A 26,655-nucleotide genomic window follows, 5' to 3' on the forward strand; every position below is an offset into this window, starting at 1 on the left:
CATTTTCTACACTCAGTACGAAAACGTTGCCAGATTTACTGTGTAACTACTGCAAATGTGCGTTTATGTAACTTTTGAGATTCACGTAGAGTCTATTACCAAGGTCTTTGATTCATTTTGTAAACACTGATCAGTCAATAAAATACAGAGAGATGAATAAGCTACAGTTATATTTTCCATACGCAGAATAGTAAAATCCACAATAAAAAATCCAGCAGCTCAATCAGGTACAATTCCTGAGTGCCTACTCTGTCCCAGTAGTGAAGGGATTGTTTAAATAAAGGACCATGTCTCTTCATAAATGGCCTTAAGAACAAAAACACATGGAGAGTGAAACACCACTGAAAACAGTTACGTACGAGTTCAGGAGAACAGTTGATGAGTTGCGTATTAATTACCAAAATGAATTATAGATTTTTAAGCAAGACTCCTTAGGAAAGCCATCATGGAGGAGGTGAAATTCGATCCCGAATTCTGTTCAGGACTCAGTTGGTTATGGATTGTGAAGGGGAGAGAGGAGCTCATTCCAGATGGATGGAATAAAAATGCAGAGGTAGAAAACTGGAAGATACAGTTGAGAGGCAATAAAATACTTTTTATCTGAGATGCCATGGTATGATCAGCTTGAAAAGAAATGAAATGGCTTCTAAATCATAAAATTACAAGAGAACACACTTAGATACTCAAAACATTTCTATCTGGAAAGGCGGAGGCACAGATAGATCATGCTTAATGCATCATCTGTCTGGATGGGAGACCACGCATAAAACCATTACATTATATGGAGTAGGGTGGACTTTGGACATCCTCTGGCCCTCCTATCTCATTTTACAGGGAGGAAAATTTGCTCAGAGAGCTTTGATCCAGGTCTCCCTAAGTCTGAGTCCAGGTTCCTGTTTGCCAAGAGTTTGTGGTGGAAAAGCAGCTAAAGGAAGGACTTGAGGTAGGTGAAGAGAATTAGAGGAAGAAAAGTAGGGAATGTGGGGGAGTCTGTTGCACCCAGAAATCACTCAAGCCCTGTAGGATGAAGAGAAGTTTTGCTGAGTTGCAGCGATGGTCCAACTAAATTAAGGCAAATCTTGAGGAGAGACAAAGCATGCTCCCCGAACTCCTCCCACAAAGCCCTAAATCTCAACAACAACAAACAGGAAGTGGATGACAGGTGACCCACAGCTGAAGATGTGTGCGATAGGCCTGTCCATTAGTCCGCTTCCTTAGTAAACGCCTGAGGTGGTGGCCTTTGATGAAATGCGGTTTATTTAGCTCCAGGAGTGGCACCAGATTTTGCTCAGCCATTCTGTGAGGACCTCAGTAGGGATGGCCTCACGATGGCAGGAACGTGTGTGGGAGAGAGCGATCCCACGGCGAGACAGGAAGCCAGGGAGCAGGGAGGGGCCGGCCTTGTTCTGTCATCTCAATCTTCACAGAAGAATAACTAGGGCCTCATGAGAACTACCTTTAATCCCTTCCTGGGGCAGAGCCCCTAAGACCTCCCCCTAGGTCCCACCTCCCCCCCCCCCAAAGAAACCTTTTATTCAATGAGTACAAATTTCATAAGTACAATTTTAGGAATATAGTGGTTCTTTCCGCCATACCCACCCTCTCACCCCACCTCCTCCTCCCTCTCCCATTCTCCATTAAGATTCATTTTCAATTAACTTTATACACAGAAGACCAACTCTATACTATGTACACATTTCAACAATTTGCGCGCACACACACAGAACAAATTTTACAGTTAAGTCTCATAATACAACTCATTGAGGACAGAGGTCTTAAATGGGGAGTAAGTACACAGTGACTCCTGTTGTCAGTTTAACAACCAACATTCTTATGTATGACGTCAGTGATCACCCGAGGCTCTTGCCATGAGCTGCCTAAGCTATGGAAGCCTTTGGAATCCACAAACTCCGTCAGTATTTCGGCAAGGCCATAGTCAAAGTGGAAATTCTCTCCTCCCTTCAGAGAAAAGTACCTCCTTCTTTGATGAAGGCCCCACCTCTTAAAGCAGAGATGGGAAACATTTTTCTGCCCAGGACCATTTGGGTATTTTATAACATCATTCGTGGGCCATATGAAATAATCAACTTAAAAATCAGTCTGCTAAAGATTTATTGAATTTCAAAACCTGCCTGCAATTGCCTTGGCAGGGCCAGACCAAATGACGTTCCTTACCCCTGTAAAGGTTCCACTACCTTTAAAAAAAAAAAAGATTTATTTATTTGAAAGTCATAAATACAGGGAGAGAGAGAGAGAGAGATCTTCTATCTGCTGATTCACTCCCCAAATGGACACAACAGCCAGAATTGGGCTGGTCTGAATCCAGGAGCTTCTTGCGGGTCTCCACATGGGTGCAGGGACCCAAGGACTTGGGCCATCTCCCATTGCTTTCTCAGGAACATTAGCAGGGAGCTGGATTGGAAGTGGAGCGGCTGGGACTTGAGCCGACACCCTCGCAGGATGGGAATGGAGCAGACAGAGGCTTCACCAGCTACGCCACAGTGCCAGCCCTCTACCACCTCTTAACATTGCACACTAGGGATCACGCTTCCAGTATGAGCCCTTGGGGGCCGAACCACAACTGACTTCAGCAGCCCCATAGAAGTTTAGAGAAAGAAGCATTGTAGGAAGGCAAAGACCTTTTCTGTCTTGTCCATTGTCTAATAGATGCTCAGTTAATATTTACTGAATATTTAGTGTCTAAAGGCTTTTGTAAGGTTTCATTGAAGCAGTTAAACTGTGAAATTTACAGTGGGTGCAAACTGATGACTAGTTAGAAAGGATCTCTCTAATGGCCGGCCCGAGGCTCAGTAGGCTAATCCTCTGCCTGGCGGCACCGGCACCCCGGGTTCTAGCCCTGTTTGGGGCACCGGATTCTGTCCCGGTTGCTCCTCTTCCAGTCCAGCTCTCTGCTGTGGCCCAGGAGTGCAGTGGAGGATGGCCCAAGTGCTTGGGCCCTGCACCCGCATGGGAGACCAGGAGAAGCACCTGGCTCCTGGCTTTGGATCTTTGCAATTACAATTTGTAATTGTAAAGAAATAGTTATGTTGGAGATAAGAAGACAGTGGGTTAGAGGAGGAAGATTACAATGAGGAAGGTACACTGTAAGAGAAAGAATTCTAAGATATCAATGAAAGGCGGGCCATGATGCTAGTGAAGCTATGACTCCCTGATTTATGAATCTTATAAGGCACTACCAGTAAAATAATAGAGTCTCGTATCTATTCGGAAAGTTAATTTAATTGAGATCTTTGTGGCTTGGTAATTCTGTGATTTAAACCAAATGGGTTTGAAACTGAAGGCATGGGTCACTTTTAAGATCATTTCTGTCCTAAATTTATATGATCCACGGGGCGGGGGGGGAGGGGAGGAAGTCTGTGGGAACTCTGTCCTCTCTATTCAACTCTGCTCTAAGAAATATGCTGTTAGTTACATTTTTAAGGGGTTTAAAAAATGACCCACCACATGGTACATATTCAATAGCTGTTAGTTACTTTTGGAAGCTGCTTCAACTTATTCAGCATTCCTGACACAACAGATTTGATTCTTGATGCATTCCAAGACCAATATTGGGGCTGACCAAAAATCCCAAGGACTCTCTCCACCCCCGCGCACCATGCGGTTTGTGAAGATTCGGAAATAGATAGGACTTAACTTTCCCCACACGGCCTTGCCCTCTAGTGGTTGGGGGCTGGGTTAGAAAGCCCCCTGCTCACAAACTTCTCTCTTGACTGCGGCTGCACACATGTGCACGCACCCTCCCCTCCCCCACCCCTGAAATGGCTTCATGTCTGCCACCCACCCTGACCGAAACAAAAGGAAAAACAAACTCATTCTCCTTATAAGGGACACACAGGAAATGTCCACACTGAGGTACCATGCCCATGGAGAAAACAACCACCGTAACGTTGTGGATACAAAACACAATCATGGATTTCCTGGGGGAGAGACACAGACCAGAAATGAGACTCCATGCTTTAAGGAAAAGAAGCATCGATTTGGTTTCGTAAATATAACTGTGCTTTGCTTCCCCACACAGGGAGGCAGAGGGGGAAGAAAACCGGAAATGACAGAGAAAGAGGAAAACAGCCAGCAGAGGAAGTAGTGCCTTAGAGAGAAGGAGAGACCACAGGAGGGAAAGGGGACAGACAAGGTTCAGGAAGCCCTAAGGTGGTGGTGAGTCACGGGAGGACATGTCTCCGGTCACAGTCACCTGGGTCACAGGTGACAGTCACCTGGGCCACAGGCTTTGCAAAGCCATTACCAAACGGGGGAGCCATGTGTTGAGTTGAACTCCATAACACCAATTACCTTAATTACGGTCGGTGCACCTGTGTGTGTGTGTGTGTGTGTGTGTGTGTTTTAAAGGCAATCCAATACAGGAGAATCCCTATTAAAGAGACAGGTATCAGTATGATTTATATGCCTTTGTGAAAGGTTTTTTTTCCACTTTAAAAAGGAGTCACATGAGAGTTCTTCCAATAGCGTGACCGTGGTCTGTCCGGCTGCACAAAACACTTCGCAGCAATGCACCTGCCTCCCCCATCGACAGACGCCTCCTCCAGCCTGCTTCTCGCTCCCGCGCCGCTCTGCCTGTTGGTGACACGGTCTACACCATCTCTCTGCCTTGATGTTTCCTCACCACGTTGGTTGAGAGTTTGTTTCCTAACCAAGGTTGCTGGAAAGAATTCAGCACTGGCCGGGGGTAGGGGAGGAAATGAAGGATTACTAGCTGGGGACGTGGAAGCTGCTGGTCCCAAAAGAGGGGGGAAAAATCACTTAGAATTCTGTCCAGGCACGGCTCCCCTTACACAGGAACAGTGCCCAGGCAGTGCAGGAAAGCACTGGAGAGGAGAGTGTGAGGATGATGGGAGATGGCCAGCCCCATCCCGGTTGGAGACCAGCTAAGAGCTGTTTTCACTAACACACACATTCTCTCTCGTGCACACACGTGTGTGCACACTCACACACACACACACACTCCTGCACCTCAACTGACAGTCATTCCACCCCTGTACACAGACGTGTTCCTGCCCTCTCCTCTCCCTCGGCTACACCCACCACATACTCACAGAGCATAACTCAGAAGCACGCTGGTCTATGGAGTTGTGGTAGATAGCGCTCTCTCTCTCTCTCTCTCTCTCTCAGTGCCTCCAGGTGCTTGCTCAGCAGTTGTTCTGTGGTTGGGAAAGAAAAAAGCGCCCAAGTAAGTAGGAAAAGGTGAGGAGTAGGAGGAGAGGAGCGGCAAGAGAAAAAGAATTTGCATGGGTCAGGAGCCAGCCCAAGCCACCGCACGGGTTCGGCAGCGTCCCTTCCCACCCCAGAAATGCAAACTCTGTGCATCTTGGGCCTGCTTGGCAGTGTTTATTCCACAGCAGAGGCACATCCTGGGACCCTCTGCTGCTGGCCAGCGGTGCGGGGGAGCGCCTTGACTTTGATGTGGGAAGAGCAAGGACCGGAGCTGACAGGATGAGCTCCAAGCTGTGTGGTGCCTGCAGACAGAGCTCTGTCTGTCCGCTGCTGTAGTTGTGCCGGTAGCTGTTAGGATGCGATGGAAGACTGGCTGCAGGCAGGAAGAGCTGGGTTTCTCCCTGCACCAGGCATGGGAGAAGCTGGGTTTGGGTCCTGCTGCCCGCGGGGTCTCTCAGACACACTGGATTGTCGTGAGAACAGGGGCCCACCCCACAAAGCCCTCAGACAGCCCCTTTTGGGGGACCCTCCCGCTGCTGTTTTTCATTCCCATCACTATGGGGAGATCAGACTGTGAAATGTCCAGAGATTACTTCGGGTTGGATGAAATTATAATAAGGCAAAGGGGTTGTTTCCTTCCTAACTAACAAATTCTTGGGCGGCACTGTGGGTGAGAGGAAGGGAGGAAGATAGATTCAAATGCTGAAGGCCCCAAGAACCAGCAAAATTTGCATTTTGAACGTTTTAGAAGCAGTGTAATTAATACCCTGGAGGATAAGGAAAAGGACAGATTCAAACATTGTGTAGTTTTGTTTGTCTTGGCTGAGGTTGTATTTTTGTTTGTGTGCATGGCTGAAGAAGAGAAAAACACCCTTGAAAAAAACCCGAAAGCATTTAGCAATGTGTCTAAGGGTTCGGAACTGGACTCCAAGATCTAGAAGCCTCTACTCTTTGCCTCTTCAAAGATGGCATCCGGGGACAGCCTCAGCTTTTCCGCAGCTCCTTGTTTTCCTACCACGGGCACACGGTCCCTCTCCTGTGCACAGAAAGGGCTGCAAAATATTTTTGTGATCCGAGTGGCGCAGTCTAAGATTCCAGAGGAAGTGGAGGCCTGGGCTCCGCACAGGAAGCAATCTTCAAGCAGGCCTTAAATGCCAGATTCCAGGCCGAGTTTAACGAACCACTGACAGCTCTGTAAACAAAGCAAGGACAAAAAGAGCCCGCTTCCCCTTTCTGGTAGGCATTTGGGGTTTGGGGGCTGCAGGGGAATTCTGGAATAGTCCATGCTATGGCACAGAAACACAGGGGAAGCAGACGGCTCGTTTGAAGAGCTGGACAGGGCTGATCCTCCCGGAATTCAAAGCCATCGCGGAGGAGGTAGGAGAGGGTAAGACTTCCGGAGAGCTGGGGTCTCTGAGCTGGATCCGAGCTGGAGCCCCCATCAACTGCCTTTGAAATGCTGCTCTAGTTAGACTTGCACCCTGAGGCTAATATTCCTGGAATATGCAAATGATGCTTGATCCGGTACTGTTTTATTTCTCTCCTTTTCTTGAAGTTCCTCCGTGTTTCTTTCCTGGCCACTTTTTTTTTTTTCCACTTCTGTTTTTCTCTTTGTTCACTTTTTAATAACTTGTCTGGAGTTCAGAAAGCTACAACCAGCAACATTCTCCCAGTAGCTCTCAAGAGAGTCTACCAATATTTCAGTCTACCGAATCCTTTCTGTCTCCTGAGGTTTTTTTTTTTTAAAGCTATCTTAGAGTCTTGTCTGTTTTTAAAGTTTTATGAATAAGACTGAATTCAACTCTGCTCAAGAGTCAGAAATTGGTCCCTGGCTCCCTGATCAGTCTTCTACGGTGTTTTTTTTTTTTTTTTAAAGAGTAAACAAAAAATGGGGGGGGGTGAAATCGGGGGAGGGGGGTAGGGAGGGGAAGGAAAGCGACTCCTAAGAGGTGATGAGCCTGATGCTGATTCTGCCTCCTCCCCGCAGCTCCAGACGCGATCTGGTCTCCCTGGAAAGCACACCATGGATGATTTTGAACGTCGCAGAGAACTTAGGAGGCAAAAGAGGGAGGAGATGCGGCTGGAAGCAGAGAGGTGAGGAGCCAGGAGGGAAACTCCTTGTGTTCTGTTATCGGCAGTGTTCTTCTCCAAGGCTGTTCCCCCGAGAGGCCAGGCACTCCACTGCTGGCAAAAGTAGTGCTCAAAAATCCCATTACTCGGACTCCACGTTTCTACTTGAAGAAAAGAAGCAAGCAAGCATTGGAAAGAGATTGAAGAGCAGGCAAATGGTTGCACTAACTCAATGCCTTTCCCATTAGGACTTCTAAGTGACAAAGGCCATGTGTGAATAAATATTGAAATGACAGGGCTCTTTAGAACAAAAATGCAAAGGCGGAAAGCCAGCACCCAGGGCCAGTGGTCTACCTGGCCAGGTTAAGAGCCAAATGGCCCAGGCAGCTGTGCGAAGTCAGTGTGTAGGTGGAGAGTGTTGTGCTGCACGAGGCCTCCGTAGCAGGGACCTTGAGAGTGGGTTGGGGAAATAAAGCATTGGCCTGTCAAGTGTGGGGCATTAAGGCATATTTTAAGTACAGACCTCAGAGCAGAGGACAGTGGCGTTTAATGTGGTTTGAGTCCGAGGTTCTTTTGCAAAAAGGAGATGAGGCATTCACTGGAAGGAAAATGCTAAACAATGACCTTAACAGCGCGTCAATCCTAGCTTCCCAACAGTCCCAGTGCTTAGCTGTGAGATCGCAAGGTGAGCTCTTGGCGATCCTGCAGTGTGACACTGGAGACTTAAGGAAAGGTCAGGGCCTTGTCTCCTACATATTTGCATGCAGAATGTGGAAGAACCCGGCGAAATGACTCTCTTGGACTAACCTGGCTAGAGTGGGCTGCCATGCGTGGAACCCCTATGCGTACACACGTGGCACCATGAACAGCGCCTGTGCTCTGTGGGTGCAGATCCTAGCTCTGCCACTTGATGAACTGTGTGGCCACGAGCAGGGAACTTTGTCTACAGCTTAGCCCAGTACCCGGCACATACTAGGCTTTCTGTGAGTGCTAGCTATTACTATTATTGTTAACTAGCATCACTAAACAAGTCAGAAAACAGCCTAACAACACAGCCAGAGCTTAACACTGGTGCCCAGAGAAGGAAAGGCAGGCGTCATCATGAGATGGAGACGTAAGAAAAAGCTCCTTGAGGAGGTAAACCATAGAGAACGGGATGATGGAGATGGAGAACAAAGGTGGGGGAGGCCTTGCAGGTGAGGGAAAGACAGCAACAGCTCAGGGGAGGGAGCAAGGATCCTGGTAGGAGAGACCTGCTGTGTGCTGGAGGTGAAGGGCCTTGTCTTGCACATCTTGGGGGCTTCTGTTTGACATAAAAGGAATAGAGGGAGACGAGACAGGGCAGTTACGTGTGGTAAAAGTTTGGCTGCGGCTCACTAGGCTAATCCTCCGCCTTGCAGTGCCGGCACACCTGGTTCTAGTCCCAGTCGGGGTGCCTGATTCTGTCCCGGTTGCCCCTCTTCCAGGCCAGCTCTCTGCTGTGGCCCAGGAGTGCAGTGGAGGATGGCCCAAGAGCTTGGGCCCTGCACCCCATGGGAGACCAGGAGAAGCACCTGGCTCCTGCCATCGGATCAGCGCGGTGCGCCAGCCATAGTGCGCCGGCCGCTGGGGCCATTGGAGGGTGAACCAACGGCAAAGGAAGACCTTTCTCTCTGTCTCTCTCTCTCTCACTATCCACTCTGCCTGTCCAAAAAAAAAGAAAAGAAAAGAAAGTTTGTGGGAGAGAGCTATCTGTTGATAACTAGATAACTATGGCTATTCATGCACTAGAATTTGGGGATATCAACTCCAGGAGAATTGGCACTGACCAATACGTTCATGAAGGCTTGAATCCGGGCGGTGACTACAGAAATGAAAACAGAGCAGGGATGAGAGTCTTTGTAGAGGAAGAGTTAGCAAAGCTCTTAGGGGAGGGAAAACTCAAAGACAATTCCAAAGAATAAAGGTCTAAGGAGTTGGAAGGAAGGTGTACCCATTGTTCCCCACGGGGAAGCTGGAAGGGATTCGTGCTCGCGTGGCCAAGGAAGCAGGGTTTAATCTCAGGCAGAAATGACAACCAAATGCAGATCACCCCAAGCACTTAGAAATGGGAAATTTTTTTGCTTACAAAAGAAGAGAAATTATTATTGGGAGTTAAATTTGGGCACACTCAGTATGGTGGGGTAGTATAAAAACCAAAGTAATGTTCACAAGAAGACAAGTGGAAAAAGAGCAGGAAGTCATAAAGCCAGAATGGAAACCCTCAGAGGAGGCACAAGTACCAGGGAGAGAGGGGAGAGGCAGGGAGCGCTGGGGACCCAGTAGACGCTGGAGTCTTGTGAGCAGTGGTGGGCGCTGTTGAGCACACTTCTTACTCTTCCCAAGGCTGTGCTATCTGACCTCGAGTTCTGACAGTCTACAAAACACCCTTGCTCAGTACAGAACTGGGCTTCAGTCTAGGAATGGGGAAAGTATTGGTGATAAATAAACAGACACAGGATCTGCCTTTGCATGCTTCCTGCAAAGTGTAGCAGGACCAGAAACCAGATGAGGCGAGATTGAGGGGCAAGCCTAGTAGAGTCGGCCCAGGAATGAGCGCGTGGACATTGGGCACCAGGTGAAATGGGTGTCTTTGGCTTTGCTTTCTAAATGAAGAGGGAATTAGGGAAATAGTGCAAGAGGAGTGACAGAACTACCTGCTGTAGGCTGGTGCCGCGGCTCACTAGGCTAATCCTCCGCCTAGCGGTGCCGGCACACCAGGTTCTAGTCCCGGTCGGGGTGCCGGATTCTGTACCGGTTGCTCCTCTTCCAGGCCAGCTCTCTGCTGTGGCCCGGGAGTGCAGTGGAGGATGGCCCAAGTGCTTGAGCCCTGCACCCCATGGGAGACCAGGAGAAGCACTTGGCTCCTGCCATCAGATCAGCGTGGTGTGCCGGCTGCAGCGCACCGGCCACGGCGGCCATTGGAGGGTGAACCAACGGCAAAGGAAGACCTTTCTCTCTGTCTCTCTCTCTCACTGTCCACTCTGCCTGTCAAACAAACAAACAAACAAACAAACAAAAAACTACCTGCTGTAGTCAGTCAGTCATACAGTAGAGTGAATAAATCAGGTTTTTTAAAATCCAGGACTCGGCCTAAAAATTAAGTACACATCTACGTGGTTTGTCCCCTGTAGTTTCTTATTTTGTATGTGAGGACTTGCCTTTTTTTTTTTAATGTCAGTCTTAAAAGGAATATGTACAATGAATTTAGTTAGATACCATGAATAACTTAAAATGCATACAGATGGATCCTAATCTTATATTTCTCTGTGTATTAATCCCTTGGGGTTCTTGTATTCTGTGTTTCCTTCCCTTCCTTTCTCTCTTTTCCTCCCTCCCTTCTTTCTAAGAAAAATACTTAAGTACTTCTATATACCTATATTGAGTTTACCTTTTCATGTTTCTAGTTGAACCTCCTAATTCTGTTATTCTGGTATTTGGTAAGTTGATGTCCACCCTTCAGGATTTTTTAAAATCTGACATTTGTGGGAAGAGTGAAGGGCAGGCTTTAGGATCCAGCCAACTTTAATGGGAAAATGCAGGGTGTGTACGGGAAACAGATGGCCAGAACCAGAAACCAAAGGCCATCTAAAATCATGGTTTTGACGCGAAGACAAAGGGCACGTGAGGCTCCGGCCGAGTCCCTCTTCCTTCAGCTCTAGACCTTGGTTTCCTCCTCTGTAACACGAGTGGGTGTTTTCTCTGGGGAATTGGTGGTCATTTTTAATATTGTTATGCTTTTGGTGTGGCCTAATGTTTTCTACAGTGATTACTATTACTTTATTTAAAGCCAAATAAACAATTAGACAAGTTTCCATTTTGGAAGAAGTAATTCCATGGCCCTATGCAGTATAATTGGGACCAGACTACAGAAGACCTAATTATCTTTTGGATTTAGGGAACTGCAAAGACAAATTCATCCCAAATCTGGAGTGACAGAGGAGTAAATTAGTGCAAATAGACTGGCTTTAAGGCTTAGAGCTGCGATTCATTCACTATCCTCAACATATTTTTATTGGGCATCGGTTCTGCTACAAGCTCTGTTTTGGACACTGAACTGGAAAAGAGTGTGCTTAATGCTTCGCCACCTGTGGAAGACCAAATACTGGTGAAGAAACTACATTTTTATATCCTCAAATGGAGTATCTATCCCTGGTACTGGCTGATCTCTATGAAAGATGACTGTGCCCTTTCTACATTGCGCTCCTCAGACAGTGTAGGGGAAGAGACACCACAGAGATGAGAAAGTTCATTGACTTTCCTTACCCACAAAGGCTTTCCAAATAAAAATACCCTGTTATTTTAATTAGCTGTTATTGAATTTGATTAGCAGGCACAGTTCTACTTTGCAATGATAAATAATTTAAAACTTGTTGTCTCACCAGATGTTACAACCACAAGTTAAAGTAAACCAGATTCACATCTTACCCCTCAGAAACAGACCTTTTCAAAGACCATTTTGAAAAGCCAACTGCATGCCCTGTGTCAGGCCAGCTTTCGTATGCCTGGCGTGAGCTTTGGCTCACCACATTGTATTCTTTCCTGAGACCCTGTTGGACACATAACTCATTGTGAGGGTTGTAAGCCTGTCCATTTCAAATTATCTAAGCTTTCCAACAACTTGGACTGCAAACTTCCCTTCTCGTCTTGCCCCTGAGTCCCTGTAACATTTATGTTCTTCACCTGTCTTTATCCTCCGTCGGGCTTCCCAGCTCTGAGTTCTTGAGATGCAGTTTTTAGATTGCTTAAAATGAAGGTAGTTCATTTCATTATCAAATAAAAAAGAAAGGTGAATATCTATAAAGTGCAAGATCCTACACCAAACCATAGGAACCAGTGGTCCACAGTAGAGATTGTGTCCTGATGGGCAAAAACTCATATCCTGTGTTGATAGTCACTGTAGAACAATGTTGGCCAAAAGGGAAGAAGAACATTGTGTAGTAAGCAGAATACAATGTGCAGGTAATAAGTGAAAATTCTTCACGCATTGTTTCTAAACAAAACAATTTATTTGTATACAAGTTAAGCTGCATGTTTTAATCAATTGCCTATTTGAACAAACAAATAGATTAAAAAGTTAGTATTGCTGGTTGGTCTACACCCATCCTGTGGGAATAAAGAATTCCGTAGATGCCTTCTTCCTCCCTTTGTGTGGCCGTCTCACGCGACCCTGGTCTCTGTATTTCTCAGCACACCTTCGTACGCTTTCCCCTGGGTCAGGTGCATCTTCATCAGCAAGCGATTGATCTGTTTCCGTCTCTCTTTCCATGCGTGGTGTCAGTCTATCTGCTCTGGATTATATATGCACGTGTGTTTGTATCATCAAGGAGTGCATACTTCTCGTAGGGGAAGGGAAGACATTTTCAAAGGGGTCAAACCCAGCTCTTTTCCTACTCAACAAGTGCCAAGCGTACTAGACCGTTTATATGTGTCTGATACATAGGGATCAGTCACAGCACCAGCAGTAGGTACGTTGGATGGAATATGTGTTTTCCATGTGAATGAAGGAACAGGGAGACGCACAATGGTGAGCTTAGCAGCATGGGCAAAAGCTGGGCTGTCAGCGCCCACCCTGCCGCTTACTAGGTCTCATTAAACTCTCCTGTTTCCTCCTCTGTGAAATAAGAAATAAAACGACCCACTCCATTTGGGTTTTGTGGGGATGTAAAGAGACAGTGTGTGAAAGAATTAACACAGTGCGGATCATCTAATGACCATTCAATGAACATCACCATTAATTCTCACTACCTAATTTTATTCTGTAGACCACAACAGGAAAATAATTAAAATGGGAAGGCTTTGGTTTTGCACATCCCAGAGGCTGTGCCAGGCAAGATGAGGAGCAGGAGTTTGCTACTGAGTGGAGAGCTCTGGGGTGGGGTGGGGTGGGGTGGGGTATCGAGGTCTGAGGAAGGCCTCTGTTGTCTTAGCCAGGAGAGCTGACACCAGTCCAAGCTGGGCTCTTTTACAATTGGGTCTGCGGCTTTTGTGTATCTGCCATGAAACCCGAGGTGCTGTTTGTATCTGTAAGGGAGTCTTAGGTAGATGCGCACAGCAAGCGGCTCTCTGCCCCCCTAAGAGGTGAACCCACTGCCTTCCCAGTGCGTGCTTTCCACACCCAGTGGGAGCTCCCCTTGATGATGGGAAGAAAGGCCTCCATTGTAGAGCCGTTATCAGATTCAGAGGCTCACAGCCATAAATAGAAGGAATGAAAACACTCTTGCTGCTGTCATCATTCATACATTTTTATGTGCCTCTGAAGTGTCCTGGTGATGAGACCTTTGAAAGTAAATATTTTTACTACACTAGAAAAACAAGCAACTTAAAAAAATCCACTGGGTCCGTGAAGTCCCCTACTAGCACTGTACCACTGACACTTGCAGGATTTGAGAGTGTGGCCAATCAACAATTATACAACACACACGCACACTTAAAAACACGTATTCAAAGTCAAGAGTGTGAACGTTTTACATAAAAATTTATTCAATTGCAATTTTTAAATTTTAAAAATCAAACATTAATTTTCATTAGGAAGTTAAATGCAATTTAACTTTGAAACTGTCTAAATCATTAAAGTAGCTACATTTACTCAAAATTTCCCCTCAGTTCTCAGAAAATTGATCACTCCAGGAAGCACAAAAACAAAAAACACACACAAAGCACAGAGGTTAGGATTTGCAATCCAATATTTTTACTTTTAAATTCAAAATATTTTTAAGTATCTGCTTGGCATTGTTTAGCTTGAGTCCAACTTGAATATAAGGGCCTGGGCAGGATGAGGTGGCTAATCCCTACCAAAGGGGTCTTTAGTTCTGTGTGTGCAGTCGCATAAAGATACCAATACAGGCCGGCGCCGCGGCTCAGTAGGCTAATCCTCTGCCTTGTGGCGCCGGCACACCAGGTTCTAGTCCCGGTCGGGGCGCCGGATTCTGTCCTGGTTACCCCTCTTCCAGGCCAGCTCTCTGCTGTGGCCTGGGAGTGCAGTGGAGGATGGCCCAAGTGCTTGGGCCCTGCACCCCAGGGAGACCAGGAGAAGCGCCCATTGCAGGGTCACCAACGGCAAAGGAAGACCTTTCTCTCTGTCTCTCTCTCTCACTGTCCACTCTGCCTGTCAAAAAAAAAAAAAAAAAAAAGATACCAATACAAATACTCATGCATGTCCTCCCTCTGGGGCTCACTCAGCTGTTACTGCTGTCCGCTTGTAGGTGATGATGGTATACTCTGACCAGTTTCCACGAACCTAACAATTCCTCTGGAGCATCAATAGTTGAGGAGCTATCCAAAGTGGTTCTCATTCTATGATTGTACCTAGATTTTTGGTACCAGACAGTTGAAAAATCTAGATTCTTAAATGGATCACATGCTGATCCATAATTTGTTTTTTAGCTGGAAAAAAAAATGCAGCATATCTAGGAGCCAGTAATGTACTTACATCTCAAAGTAGTGACAACTTTTCTTTATATGTGACGTCTATAATTTATCAATCCTTGACCATCTGGAAAAAGGTAGGATGATGAGGCAGTGAAGAGTGTGGGTGATAAATCTGACAGATTTGGGTTCAAATCCTGACTCTGACAGCTGCTAGTTGGATTACCCTATGACAATTTACTTATCTCTTGCTTCTATTTCTTTATCTACATACACAGAGATAATTATATTCCCCTCTCAAAGTCATCATAAGGATGGAGCTGGTTGATCCATGTAGAGAAATCAGTACAATGACTGGCACATAGTATGTGCTCAGTGAGTGTTAGGTATTGTTATTAAATTCATATTAATGTTTTTGATAAGCCTTTGTTACAAAATAAAGTGTTGCTGAATTTTAATTTTCTACCTTTGTCAGCTCAGTCACTGTGCATCCTTCACTGAATTTGATACTGGCTATTTTATTGAGGTTAGGAAAGAATTAGATCTTTTGGCTTGCTACATCTATGCCTACTATACCGATACATTGGCTATATGAGGGTATCAGAATCACATAATACAAACATGTGGTTAAGTTTCTAAGGTAACATGATATGTCCTTTATTTTAAAGATCGTATCTGAACTATCACTCAACTCCACTTTAAAGTTCAAACCGTTTAACAAAAATAATTCTCTAGCGCAAAAGTCCACATTTTCGTCTAATACGAAGAAGGGAAGGAATTCTGACTTGTTCAGTGTCAGCCACAAGCCAGGTTCTAGGCGATGCACTTTCTATGCACGATCTCATTCAATCGGCACTACAACCCCAACGACCTGGATATCATTGACTCCATTTTACCGTCGAGGAATCATGAATTTGAAAGTTTAAGCAACAAAGCCAGGTTCAGACAGCTAGGGAGCACAGCCTGGTCCTGCCTGCCCACCCCAAGTAGGAAAACTTTTCCAGTGTCACAAATCAAGCAAGTAGAACTTTTCAGATTTTGGTTGGTTTTGTTGGCTGAAGGTCTTGCACCTCTAATGGGAAAACATCGCGCCAAGAAGGGGAGAAAGCATTCAAAGTGGTCATGTGGCAGCAGACTAAGTAAAGACCCCCAGGGCCGAGTGGAACTGTTCCTTGCTTACTCACAGGTGTAGACACAGTCATTGCTTTGTTTGCCCACAAACATCTCTCATGTGTTCCCTATTTCATAGAAAAAAAAAAAAAAAAAGGACGTAGAGAAGATCAGGTTTTGCACGTTGGCGGCATAGACTTTTCGCTGGATTTCTCTCAATGATGCTGTGTTGCACCCTTAGGCCAGGGGCTCAGCACCTCACCCCTCAGCTCTCCTTAAGTCCCTCACTGACTTTGCAGACTGTCCTCTGCAAGGCGGTGCTGCACTTGCCAGCGCTGGACCACACGGTCCCCGGAGGTGCTAATGGGAGCTGCGGCCGCTCTTCCAAGGATGCCAGCACGCACATACACCACGTGGCTGATTTTCAGTGGCGTTGTAGGCCTCCCTCCACCGGCCGCCTGGAGGACCAAGAATCCCGCATCTGGTGAATTTCAAAAGCTTTATGCCACATATAAAGAAATTTGAAACTAGGGCAGCTGATCCCTCCTGGTCACTCAGATAGGATGAGGCAGAGGCTGCCTGCATCGGTGGGCCCCTGGATAAATGAAGCGACCCTAATTTTGCCATCTGTGAAGAAGGCCACAGCTAGTCATCAGGAAAGCGGGACATACTTCCAGAGTGTGATTTTGGGGAAAGAATGTATACCACAAGGTGGAGCGTTTTTTACATTTAAAAACCGCTTGTGGATAATATTTCTAAGTAGGAGGAGAATGGGTCAGATGACTTTACAATGAGCAAAGCGAAAGGCAGAGATAATTGGATAGGTTGAATTAAAACAGCTTGTTGTTAGGATTTGGAAATTAAACTTTGCCATCTGAGTCGAGAAGGACAGAAAGGGGTGATTTTGCAACTACAATCCTATTTTCTGTCAATTTTGGAAGTCTTTTACTTGGCAGACGTTGCGTTGGCATACTTTCTGAAAAGAAAGCTTAATTACGGAGCTAAACTAGTGTATAGGATTTCTCCATCCTTACCAGCTTCATTGTAGCAATTCAATCTCATCAAAAGATTTGTCTGTGAAAAATCAAGATTGCGATTCGATTCCTTGCAGAGGAATACGTATTTCACCTTTATGGCTACGATCCTGCGGGAGGATGGGGAAGACTGGAGTGGGACACAGACACGAGCCTTCCAGCGAGTAGGATCCAGAGTTACAGGGACTTGGGTTCAAATCACAGCCGGGTTACCAAGCAACACCACCTAGCCTCACTGAGCCCGGGTTGTTATCTGAAAAGTGGCCATTGAAGCCGTCTTCTTCCCCAAGATGTCGCGCAGATTATAAGGCCCGTGGTAAACACAGTTCCTCTTGATCGCTGTGATCTGTTGCTGCTTTTCTGCTCGCTGGAGGCCATGCATGGTAAGGAAGGGGCGGTCGGAAGAGCCTTCCCTGGGTCGGCTCCCAGGAAAGCTGGCCTCCCGGGTATCACTGAACGTGAGGCAGAACCCCTCGTCATCAGACAACTGGGTGTCTATTTCCTGCTGGTTCAGATCTGTTTCAGCAGTCAGGTTATGGATATGATGATCTGCATAAGGGAAAGAAAATCTATCTCTGTGTTTTTTTCATTTTCACTAATGGTTTGAAATCAAGACAAAAATACAGGATAGTCTGGTAACGTATCAAGGCCTTTATCTCAATTATACATCTATATGGATAGGTGCTCAGAATTTTAAATATTTTTGCCTTGTGAAATGATAATTTTTCCATATTGCATAATCTAACATTTCAATGCCATTAAAGCAGCAACTAGAAATCTCTCAGTAGCAAGACTGTATATTAATACTGCGTATACTATATAGAAGGAAAGTTGTAGGCCAGATTTTTACAAAATAATTTGTATAATTTAAATAACAGATTTTCTCCATTTTCATTATGAATAAAATTGACAACTACAAAATAACACTATATCACACACACAAACGTCCTAAACCATTGTAATGCTCACCCCATAAATTCACACAGTCCAGGACTCACTTGAGATCTAGAACATTTCCAATACTCCGCCCAGGCCCCTCCCTTCACCTCTCCACTCACCCAGGTTAACAGCGTCCTGGTAGTTTATTTCTATGCAAACAGAATTCTAAACAGGGTAACCTGAGTTTAGCTTTTCCAAGGACCCAGCCAAGCAGGGCTTTGCAAAGAATCTCTCTAGGCTCTCGGATGGAGGTGTTAATGAGAGCCCACTTCCCTGAGGGGGCAAGAAGCTTGCCTTTCTAAACACACAGGACCAAAGGAGCCTTCATGCCCAGGGAAGCCGGGAACCTGAGAGAAATACACAGCCCTACAAGCAAGGAGTTCTCAGCCAAAGAAAATAAAGATGTCCCGAAGGCTAGCGACTCTATGTTGACTCTCTTTTGCCCTTTGCTTTCATCATTGATCAGCAGATGTGAGAGATGTGACTCGCATTTGCCCAGATGGAAAAGCACACAGAAGGGACTGCAGAATATTCTAGAATCTATTGCAGCTATGCGTTGACCGGGAAGCCTCTGTTTATGAATCTTGAATCATGTGTTCTGGGACTGGAGTGAGGCACAACTTCAATCTATTTATAAATAAAAGGTTTGATTAACATCTCAAATATGTAAGCTATATTCCATGGCTTCGCTTTTAAACACTGGCCAGTACAACTTTTTAAAACTCTTTAAATACCTTTAGAAATATTCACTTATATTTAGAAGCTTAATTTGCTGATCATAAATCATTTTTATGTGTTCATTAAAAAAAAAAAAAGAAATCAAGCTGCTAATGTTTTGGTAGCCTGGTAGAAGTTACCAGGTATACTGGAATATTTTTCAAGACAGAATTTCTTTTAGAATGCTTTGACATTTATACCAGCCTCCCTTCAGTTACCTGAGATTAGTGAGATCTGACATTGCACTTGAGATCAGTACCAATTGGGAGGGTTTATTTTCCATTTTAATAACACACACCACATACAGCTCCTTTGTTGGAATAAAAATCTTGGTCAAGTACACATCAGCCCCTATAAATAGCAGCCATAAGCCTGTACATTCAGGAGAGTCTCCAGAGAGTGTATTTTAAACCCCACGTTGTTTAGAAAAGGAAATTCTTCCGACGCGCATATTTTCCATGGTGGGTGACAGGGACTATCCCGTGTCACATCTTCACTGGCTTCCATTTGCCTGTAGCACTCAGGACTCCAACTGACAGCCTTCCGAAGACTGCGCAATACGTTCTTTTTATTTTTCTAAGGCTAGCCTGGTTCTGACTGTCCACCGGGACACTTCATGGGACTCTTGAAAGGAAAGCGAGATAACTCCCAGAGCCAGAACCAGCAACTCGGGAATGAAAGGGTCCTTTATTTCAGGAGCTGGTGGCTGCCCTCCGCCTGCTTAGAATAACAGCAGTCAACCCATTTCTGATTCCCACACTGTTGGCCAGTTTTTCGAGGGAACTCAGGAGACTAATATGGAAAATAACTGGGCAGGAAGTGAGTGAACAGCCGAGCAGGATGAGATGATGGGTTATCACGCTAATTCAAAGACAAGAAGCATCATCAGGTATAATTATACTGCATCTTTCCTAAGGCACTATTGGCAGCTACGGTTGATGTATACCTCTGCCCACTCCTTCCTTGAACAACTCTTCTGTTTCTCTAATCAAACTGTTGTGTAAATCCTGAGTTTTTGTTTTTTTTTTTTAAACAAGGGCCCATGTTGGGGATCTAATATTCCCTCGTTGTTTCTCCTTTCTTGATGAAGATGATGAAAAAGGAATAACTATTGAGGGGCCTTGGACCAAAATTATGATGTAGGAAGAAGTGATACTTGATGCCTCTCTCTCTGCTATTCCTTTTTAAGAGCCTTTAACTCTGTGCACTAAACCATGAACTCCAGGCATTCCAAATATATGTTATTTCCTCCAAAGCAACATCCTCGTAATGTATCCTGGTTACCCAGGAATTATTATTGCTACATATGCTCAGAGGTTTTTAAACTGAACACAATGACGTTTTTGTAAAGCTCAGGGCTGAAACAGGATAGAAATTCTCCAGTCCTTTAGTTCCTAAGTGCCTCACATCATGGGTGCACGAATATAAATTTTTGTCTCATTGTGGTATTGTTGAAGAAGCAGTGGTAGAGCTGAACTAATGATATCTAATCTTCAAAAAGAGGTCCAGGGAGAGGCTAGGGACAGGCATTTAGCCCAGTGATGAAGATGCCTGCATCGCATAGCAGGTGCCTAAGTTGGAATCCTGCCTCCTCCTGATGGCAGCTTCTGGTAATGCAGACCCTAGGAGCCAGCAAGATCGTCTCAAGTAATTAAGTCTCTGCCTCCCTTGTGGGATTCCTGGATTGAGTGCCCCCAGCCCAGTCCCTACCATTGCAAGCATTTGAGAAGTGAACCAGCCCATGTGAACCCTACCTTGCCCTGCCCTTACCCTGCCACCTCTCAAATAAATTAACTAATTTTTAAAAGTAATTTTTAGATGGAGGCTAAAAGAAAGGACACTGTGAAAGGTTCAGTAGCTCTGGGCTTCCTCATCTAAAATGAAATGCTAACACTTCCCAGGGTAGCTGAGAAAATTAAGTGAGCGATAGAAAAATGCCATCAAAGGCATATCGGGCGATGCACATGACAAGTCTTTGTCTGCATGATTTCCTTAAGTCAGATTCATTTCTTTGTAGCTATACGTGGAGTCCTAGGTTCCATCATAGACTGTTTCAAAGGGCTTTTCACACTTCTTACTCTGCCACCTTGCGCTGCTTGCGTGGCCCTCTGGCATTTCAAGCTTTCAAAAATCAGACACACGGCAAATGCTAGGAAACATTATGCATCACTCTCCCAAGAGCCTGTCACCTGTGGCGAGGGCGTAGGACCTGATTGGTGATGAGAAGAAACACAGCCATTTCATCATCTCTCTCCCTCTACTTGAGAATGGGGGAAATGTGAAAGATGTAAGGTGATGGCTTAGCCCAGTCCGAATGAGATTACACTGTACTGACCCAGGGAACCCTGCTCTTGGTCTCTTAGTTGTCTGGTTTTGCTTCCAAACTGGTAGACGGTCACAGGTGTAGACTCTACTCCTCCCACACCACCGGCTGCTCCTCCAAAGCTTCCCTGGGGGAACTCTTACTCGCCCCAACAGCTATTCTCTGGGAAGAACCCTCCCAGACATTGGGTGTCTCACCGTGGGTCCCCCAAAGCCCTTCCCGTGTATAGTATTATCAGCTGTTTTCTGTATTTATTTGTTCCCGTGTCTGCTTTCTCCACTGAAGTGAAAGCAGTTCTAGACCAGAAACGACATCTCTCTCATTTCCCCAAAGATCAGCATGCAATGTCGAATGAGAACAGATACTTCAATTCTTATGTCTGTATCCAGGCAGAACTTTGCAAATTTGCGATGTGTTAGCTACCTTTGTGTGTCCTCTGAGCACTGGCACCGTCATTGTCTTTCCTGGGTTCCATCACTCCCTGACTGATGCTTCCAACCACTGGAATTTTGACTCCATATCTTCTTCTCTAGAGATGTGAAGAAATTCATGTTGGGTATTTTTCTGCTTACTAAGTCGTCCATCCCATAATTTTGATCACATATGCATATCTTGTTGCAATATGGAGGCAAATGAGATTAATATGAGTCAATTTCCTTTGGTTGACCTACTTGCTCTAGTACTCAAGCCCTTAGAATTATTTGTAATTAGTATGTGTGTTGTAAATTCAGATTATCATCAAATCACAGGGTTCATCAAACCCTCAGAGGCTCAGTAGTGAGCAAACTATAGCCAAAACTTTCTCTAGTGAAAGACCAAGTATGTGTTTAGGAAGAGTAAAATCCTTCAGTTAATCTCAGGGGAATGGGTAGAAGTTGACAAGTGGTAGGGCCAACTCAAGTTAGTATTTATCAACACTCTTTCTGAAATACATGGTGTTTAACATACAAGTTGAATCTAAAGTTTAGATTCTGAGTGATACGTTGTTTTCAGTATTGGTATGTCTAATGGGCCAAGAAAAAGAAAAAGAATAAAACAATCTGGTAGAACCCACGATTTTTTAAGCAGGAAATGAGAGCCTAATTTTTTTTTTTCAGTAAAGCAGACCACTTTGTTTTTATAAATAGTTCATGCGTCTCAAAAAGTTCTGTTTCCAAGGTGGAGGGAGGACATTTATAAATTGAATTTCTTCATTATGAAAATATTCCCTTTAATTAATTTGTTCATATAAAAGTGATAATTTTAAAAATTAATGAATTGGAACACTATAAACATGTGGACCTGGAAGAACTAGATCTCTTGATTTTTTCTTTTATCTTTAATTCTTCAAGCCACTGAGAAAAAGTCAGAAGGAAAGATAATTTGAAATTATCCTAGAAAGACTCTGGATTCTAAAATACCTAGGAGAATCTCGGATTACTTCAGCCCTCGCCACTTTGCAACATATTTCAGAAAGTTGAATTCATACTTCAAGTCATTGGCTTTCAAATTTGAAGCGACTGCTATTTTTAAAAAATTATCTTCTATTTTCTTTTCTGTGTTGTTTTCATAAAGTCTTATTAAAAGTCTTTCCAGGTGGCTCCTGGCTTTTCAATGATAAAAATAAATATGACTTTTAAAATTAAATGTTCTCCCTTAAAAAAAAAATCTAGTTCCATCCCTTTGCTTTTTCTATGTATATCCTAATAAAAGTTTGATTTCATTGCTCAATAACTTCAAAGTAAAATAACTTCCCAAAGCTGAAAAGCTTTCTTCTTCTAGTCCGTTGCCAATGCCCTGTCTCAGGCTGCCACCAGAAAGACACTCAAGGGTTTTACAAAAGAGCACGTCTAATAAATTCATCACCTGAGGGTCAAACTGCATGAAGTCTCCCAGATTTAAGCCAGTAGAGTGTAACTGTAATCTCCGATACTATCAAGTCCCAGGGAGGAATGGGCCTGGGGAACAGGCCTGCCTGCATGCCACATCCAAGACCCGGCTCGGCACTAGGTCTCTAGGAGCATCCAAATGAGTCGGACCTTGACTCTCAGGGCTGGATTGGTCGTGCGGCCTGGGAAGTCTTCTGTGCAAAGGAGAGGAGTCTTCTAAAGTCTCGCGTGGCTTGAGTGAAATATCCGACGTGGAGATTTCCCCTCCCTGAATCCACACTCAGGAAGAGGGTTCTGTGAGCCCCAGCAATCTCACTTTCTGGCTTGGGCAATGGGAGGTGCCCTGGTTGGGGACTGAGAGCTTCCCAGGCATGGGAGAGGGAGGTCGTAGTTTATTGGCTTGCATCTCGGGGTCAGTCAGTCTCCTTGAGACCTGTCCACTCTGGAACTCCCTAGATCCAGATTCCGACACAACAGAGCTTCTGGATTCCTTTTTTTTTTTTTTTTTTTAAGATTTTATTTATTTATTTGAAAGTCAGAGTTACACAGAGAGAGAAGGAGAGGCAGAGAAAGAGAGAGGTCTTCCATCCCCTGGTTCACTCCCCAATTGGCCGCAACGGCCAGAGCTGTGCCGATCTGAAGCCAGGAGCCAGGAGCTTCTTCTGGGTCTCCCATGCGGGTGCAGGGGCCCAAGGACTTGGGCCATCTTCTGCTGTCCCAGGCCATAGCAGGGAGCTGGATTGGAAGTGGAGCAGCCAGGACTTGAACCAGCGCCCATATGGAATGCCAGCACTGCAGGCGGAGGCTTTACCCACTACGCCACTGCGCCGGTCCCGAGCTTTTGGATTCTGTACCATGATGAAGACTCCAAAAATGCTTTATGCACTCTGTGCAGCCAGTTGGTCTTCTTGGTGCAGCCTGTCTACTCTGCTGTTGTCGCTCTTTAACCCAGAGAGCAAATGACAAGCACTTACCAGCCGTCTGCTATATGACTAGGCTGTATGCCGTGCAAAAGAAATGTTAAGAAATATCCTTGCCAGCAAAATGGTTATATTTGGTAAGAAAAAGTATATACACAAGAACAATGAATAAATAAGAACCTGTGCATGTCCATGTGTGTATCTCTATCTATAGATACCATCATTGTGCTGATTCATGAGTCCCTATAAAAGAGGATAGTGCCTATCAAAGTGTCACTTGTGCAGTATAAATAATAAGTGTGACACTCAAACTAGCCATAATACTTAATGGACCATTTCCTTAGCAATAGGAACAAATATGCTTTAATCCAAGTATGACCCCCCCCACCCTCTCCAAAAAACTTTTTAAGACCTTTTAAGGTATCACTGGAAAGAATCTGGATTTGATTCCAGCTATAAAAGCCATCTGTAAATTTAATATCCAGATGCATAGAGTGGACACTAGCAAATAAATTTACTGTTAGGGAAATATTTTGATATTTTGAACTTGAGTGATACTGACCGGGAATTCTGTGACTTATGAACTCACACATTTCCTCCGAAGATGGGCCCTTTGGCACTAGGAAAACAGCCTTAGAGTTCCTGTGACAATTTCATAACGCCCACCACAGCTTAATTGTACCCATGTACATCAAATCTGCATTCTAAAATATACTGCTATGGCCCAGATTCAGTCTCCCATTGGTAGAAGTCATATTCTTCCTTCACACACTTCTTTTCTAGAATTAGGTAAAGTAGATATTAATACGAATTTCATTGAGAATAGGACAGGCTTTTTGTAGACCTGAATCAGAAACCCTTTGTTCGAGAAACTGTTGTTAAGAGTATTTGCAAGCAATGCATGATTGCTTTAAAGTTGTGTATCAAGCTGAAGGCAGGAGAAATTTAGATCTTTATAAGAGAAACTTTTCTATCCAGGAAAAAAAAAATAGTCCAGTTGGTTAAAAACCCCAGATTCCAAAAAGGGGCTTGGCTAGCAGAACTAAATAATGGTTGCTAAAGAGTTGAAACACAAGATGGGAGCCTTGCAGCAAGTTAGTGGAGGGGCTGACTCAGCCGTTACATCGTTATTTCTCAGAAACTTGCAAACAGGAGTGGATTCCATGTTTCTGGTTTGTTCCCCTATGATGATAAATTACAGAGAAATGTGGCCCAGCAGGTTAACGCCTGGTCTGAAGTACCAGAATCCCATATGGGCACTGGTTCGAGACCCGGCTGCTCCACTTCCGATCCAGCTCTCTGCTATGGCCTGGGAAAGCAGTGGAGGATGGCACCAAATCCTTGGGCCCCTGCACCTGCGTGGGAGACCCAGAAGAAGCTCCTGGCTCCTGGCTTCGGATGGGCACAACTCTAGCCTTTGCAGCAATTGGGGAGTGAACCATCGGATGGAAGACCTCTCTCTCTCTCTCTCTCTCTCTCTCTGCCTCTTCTCTCTCTGTGTAACTCTGACTTTCAAATAAATAAATACATCTTTAAAAAAAAAAGAAATCGAACCTAGGAAGACTTCATAGAGTTCTTAAAGAATCACTAGAATTCAGAGAAGAAAAGAGAAGGTGTTCTAGACAAAGAGAGACGGAATGGCCGTCAGGTGGAGGTGGGCGGCATCAAGAAATATCAGGCAAGGCGTGGCAGGTGCAAGGAATCCTCACCCTGTGCATCAGTCAGATGCTAGGGGCAGCGCCCGGTGGGTGTGAGACCGCTGGCAGGGGCGAAGCTAAGGGTCAGGGTATGCTCCAGGGGAAGAGCTGGCGGGGCGAAGCTGGGACTGAACGTTTGGCCTGGGGAGGGGGAGAATCCCCTGCTTTGGAGCAGTCTTCTCCCAGTAAGGGAACATTCCGTATGGAAAATACAGAAACATCAAGACGGAGGGAAATGATGTGTCACTCCCATTCTCCCATCCTGCTTCCTCCTTGAACCAAGTGCCTATTCTGGTGGCACTGAGGGTGTCCCCATGGGCTGGGAGCAGATGCAAGTGGCAGAAAAGGGAGAAAGCGTTGAAAGAATTAGCTCCCAAGTGTATGAATCAGACACAAATGGATTCAGGAGAACAGCTACTTCAACGTGCCGCCGCAGGATGAGCCACTGTGTGTGTGTGTGTGTGTGTGTGTGTGTGTGTGACACCAGCATCTCATATTGGAGCGCTGGTTCAAGTCCTGGCTGCCCCACTTCTGATCCAGCTCCCTGCTAAGGCACCTGGGAAGGTGCACAGAAGATGGCCCAAGTACTTGGGCCCCTGCCCTGTGTTCTCTTTAGTCTTCCAGAATTCCCAAACCATAGCAGCAGGGAGAGAAGCAGGGATCATGGCCCTCTGCACTGTCCTGCTTCCCTTTGTCACTCGGGCACCCGAGCGGGGCCTAGTGGAAGCAAGGGCCCAAGCAAGACTTTGGGGAGACAGCTCCAGCACCCCTCTGCAGCCCGCCCCTCAGGGTACAAGCACACTGCCCTGGGGCGGGGCTAAGGGCCAGTTATAAGACAGGAGAGAGCAAGCAACCTCCCCAGCTCCCATGCAAATCATCTGCCTCTGCCCTCTGTCCTGCAAGCCCGGACGTACCTCCGTCCCAATGATGGCCACAACTTGAGACCAGACCACCACGCACACCGCTTATCCTCCCATTTTGACTTAATCACAGAAAAAAAAATTCAACTTAATCCAGGTCAGTATTTCCTCTTTAGGAAGCCACATGCACGAATGCATGTATGTAAGGCACACACAGAAGGCAGACTCTGTGTGAGGCACTATGCTAACTAGAGTGAGAGGGTGGGTCACAGAGCGAGCAGGACAGAGTCAAGGCCCTCCTCAAGGAGTTCAAGGTCTCATTAGGGGAGGCAGAAATGGACATCCTGTTAGTGCAGGCTGGAACCTTGAACTCTTACTTTGTCTCAGAACAGATTATTGGACTTCTAAGCTATTGAAAGATCCTGTTCTCCCTCTGTGAGACCAGACATTGCTTGCCTTGGTTTCCTATTTAAGTTACTAGGACTTTAGGTGAGAAAAATATAATACAGGATATCCTGAAAGAGGTGAAAAACGGGCCCCT

The 26,655-nt window shown here is 45.4% G+C and overlaps 1 protein-coding gene across 11 annotated transcripts in view; it reads left to right on the forward strand.

The window, feature by feature from the left end:
• The window catches only part of CALD1 (caldesmon 1), a 192,202-nt gene that overhangs the window by 81,087 nt on the left and 84,460 nt on the right, over nt 1–26,655 (forward strand). For 9 of the 11 annotated variants that reach the window (XM_051847959.3, XM_051847960.3, XM_051847965.3 and 6 more), the window contains 1 exon segment: nt 7,178–7,284. In XM_051847959.3, coding sequence (XP_051703919.3) covers nt 7,214–7,284 — 71 coding nt within the window. In that variant the 5' untranslated portion in view covers nt 7,178–7,213. 11 annotated transcript variants of the gene reach the window in all.

The sequence above is a fragment of the Oryctolagus cuniculus genome, chromosome 3, assembly GCF_051225735.1.
Source record: "Oryctolagus cuniculus isolate XC-2025 breed Fujian yellow rabbit chromosome 3, ASM5122573v1, whole genome shotgun sequence".
NCBI classification, from domain to species: domain Eukaryota; kingdom Metazoa; phylum Chordata; class Mammalia; order Lagomorpha; family Leporidae; genus Oryctolagus; species Oryctolagus cuniculus.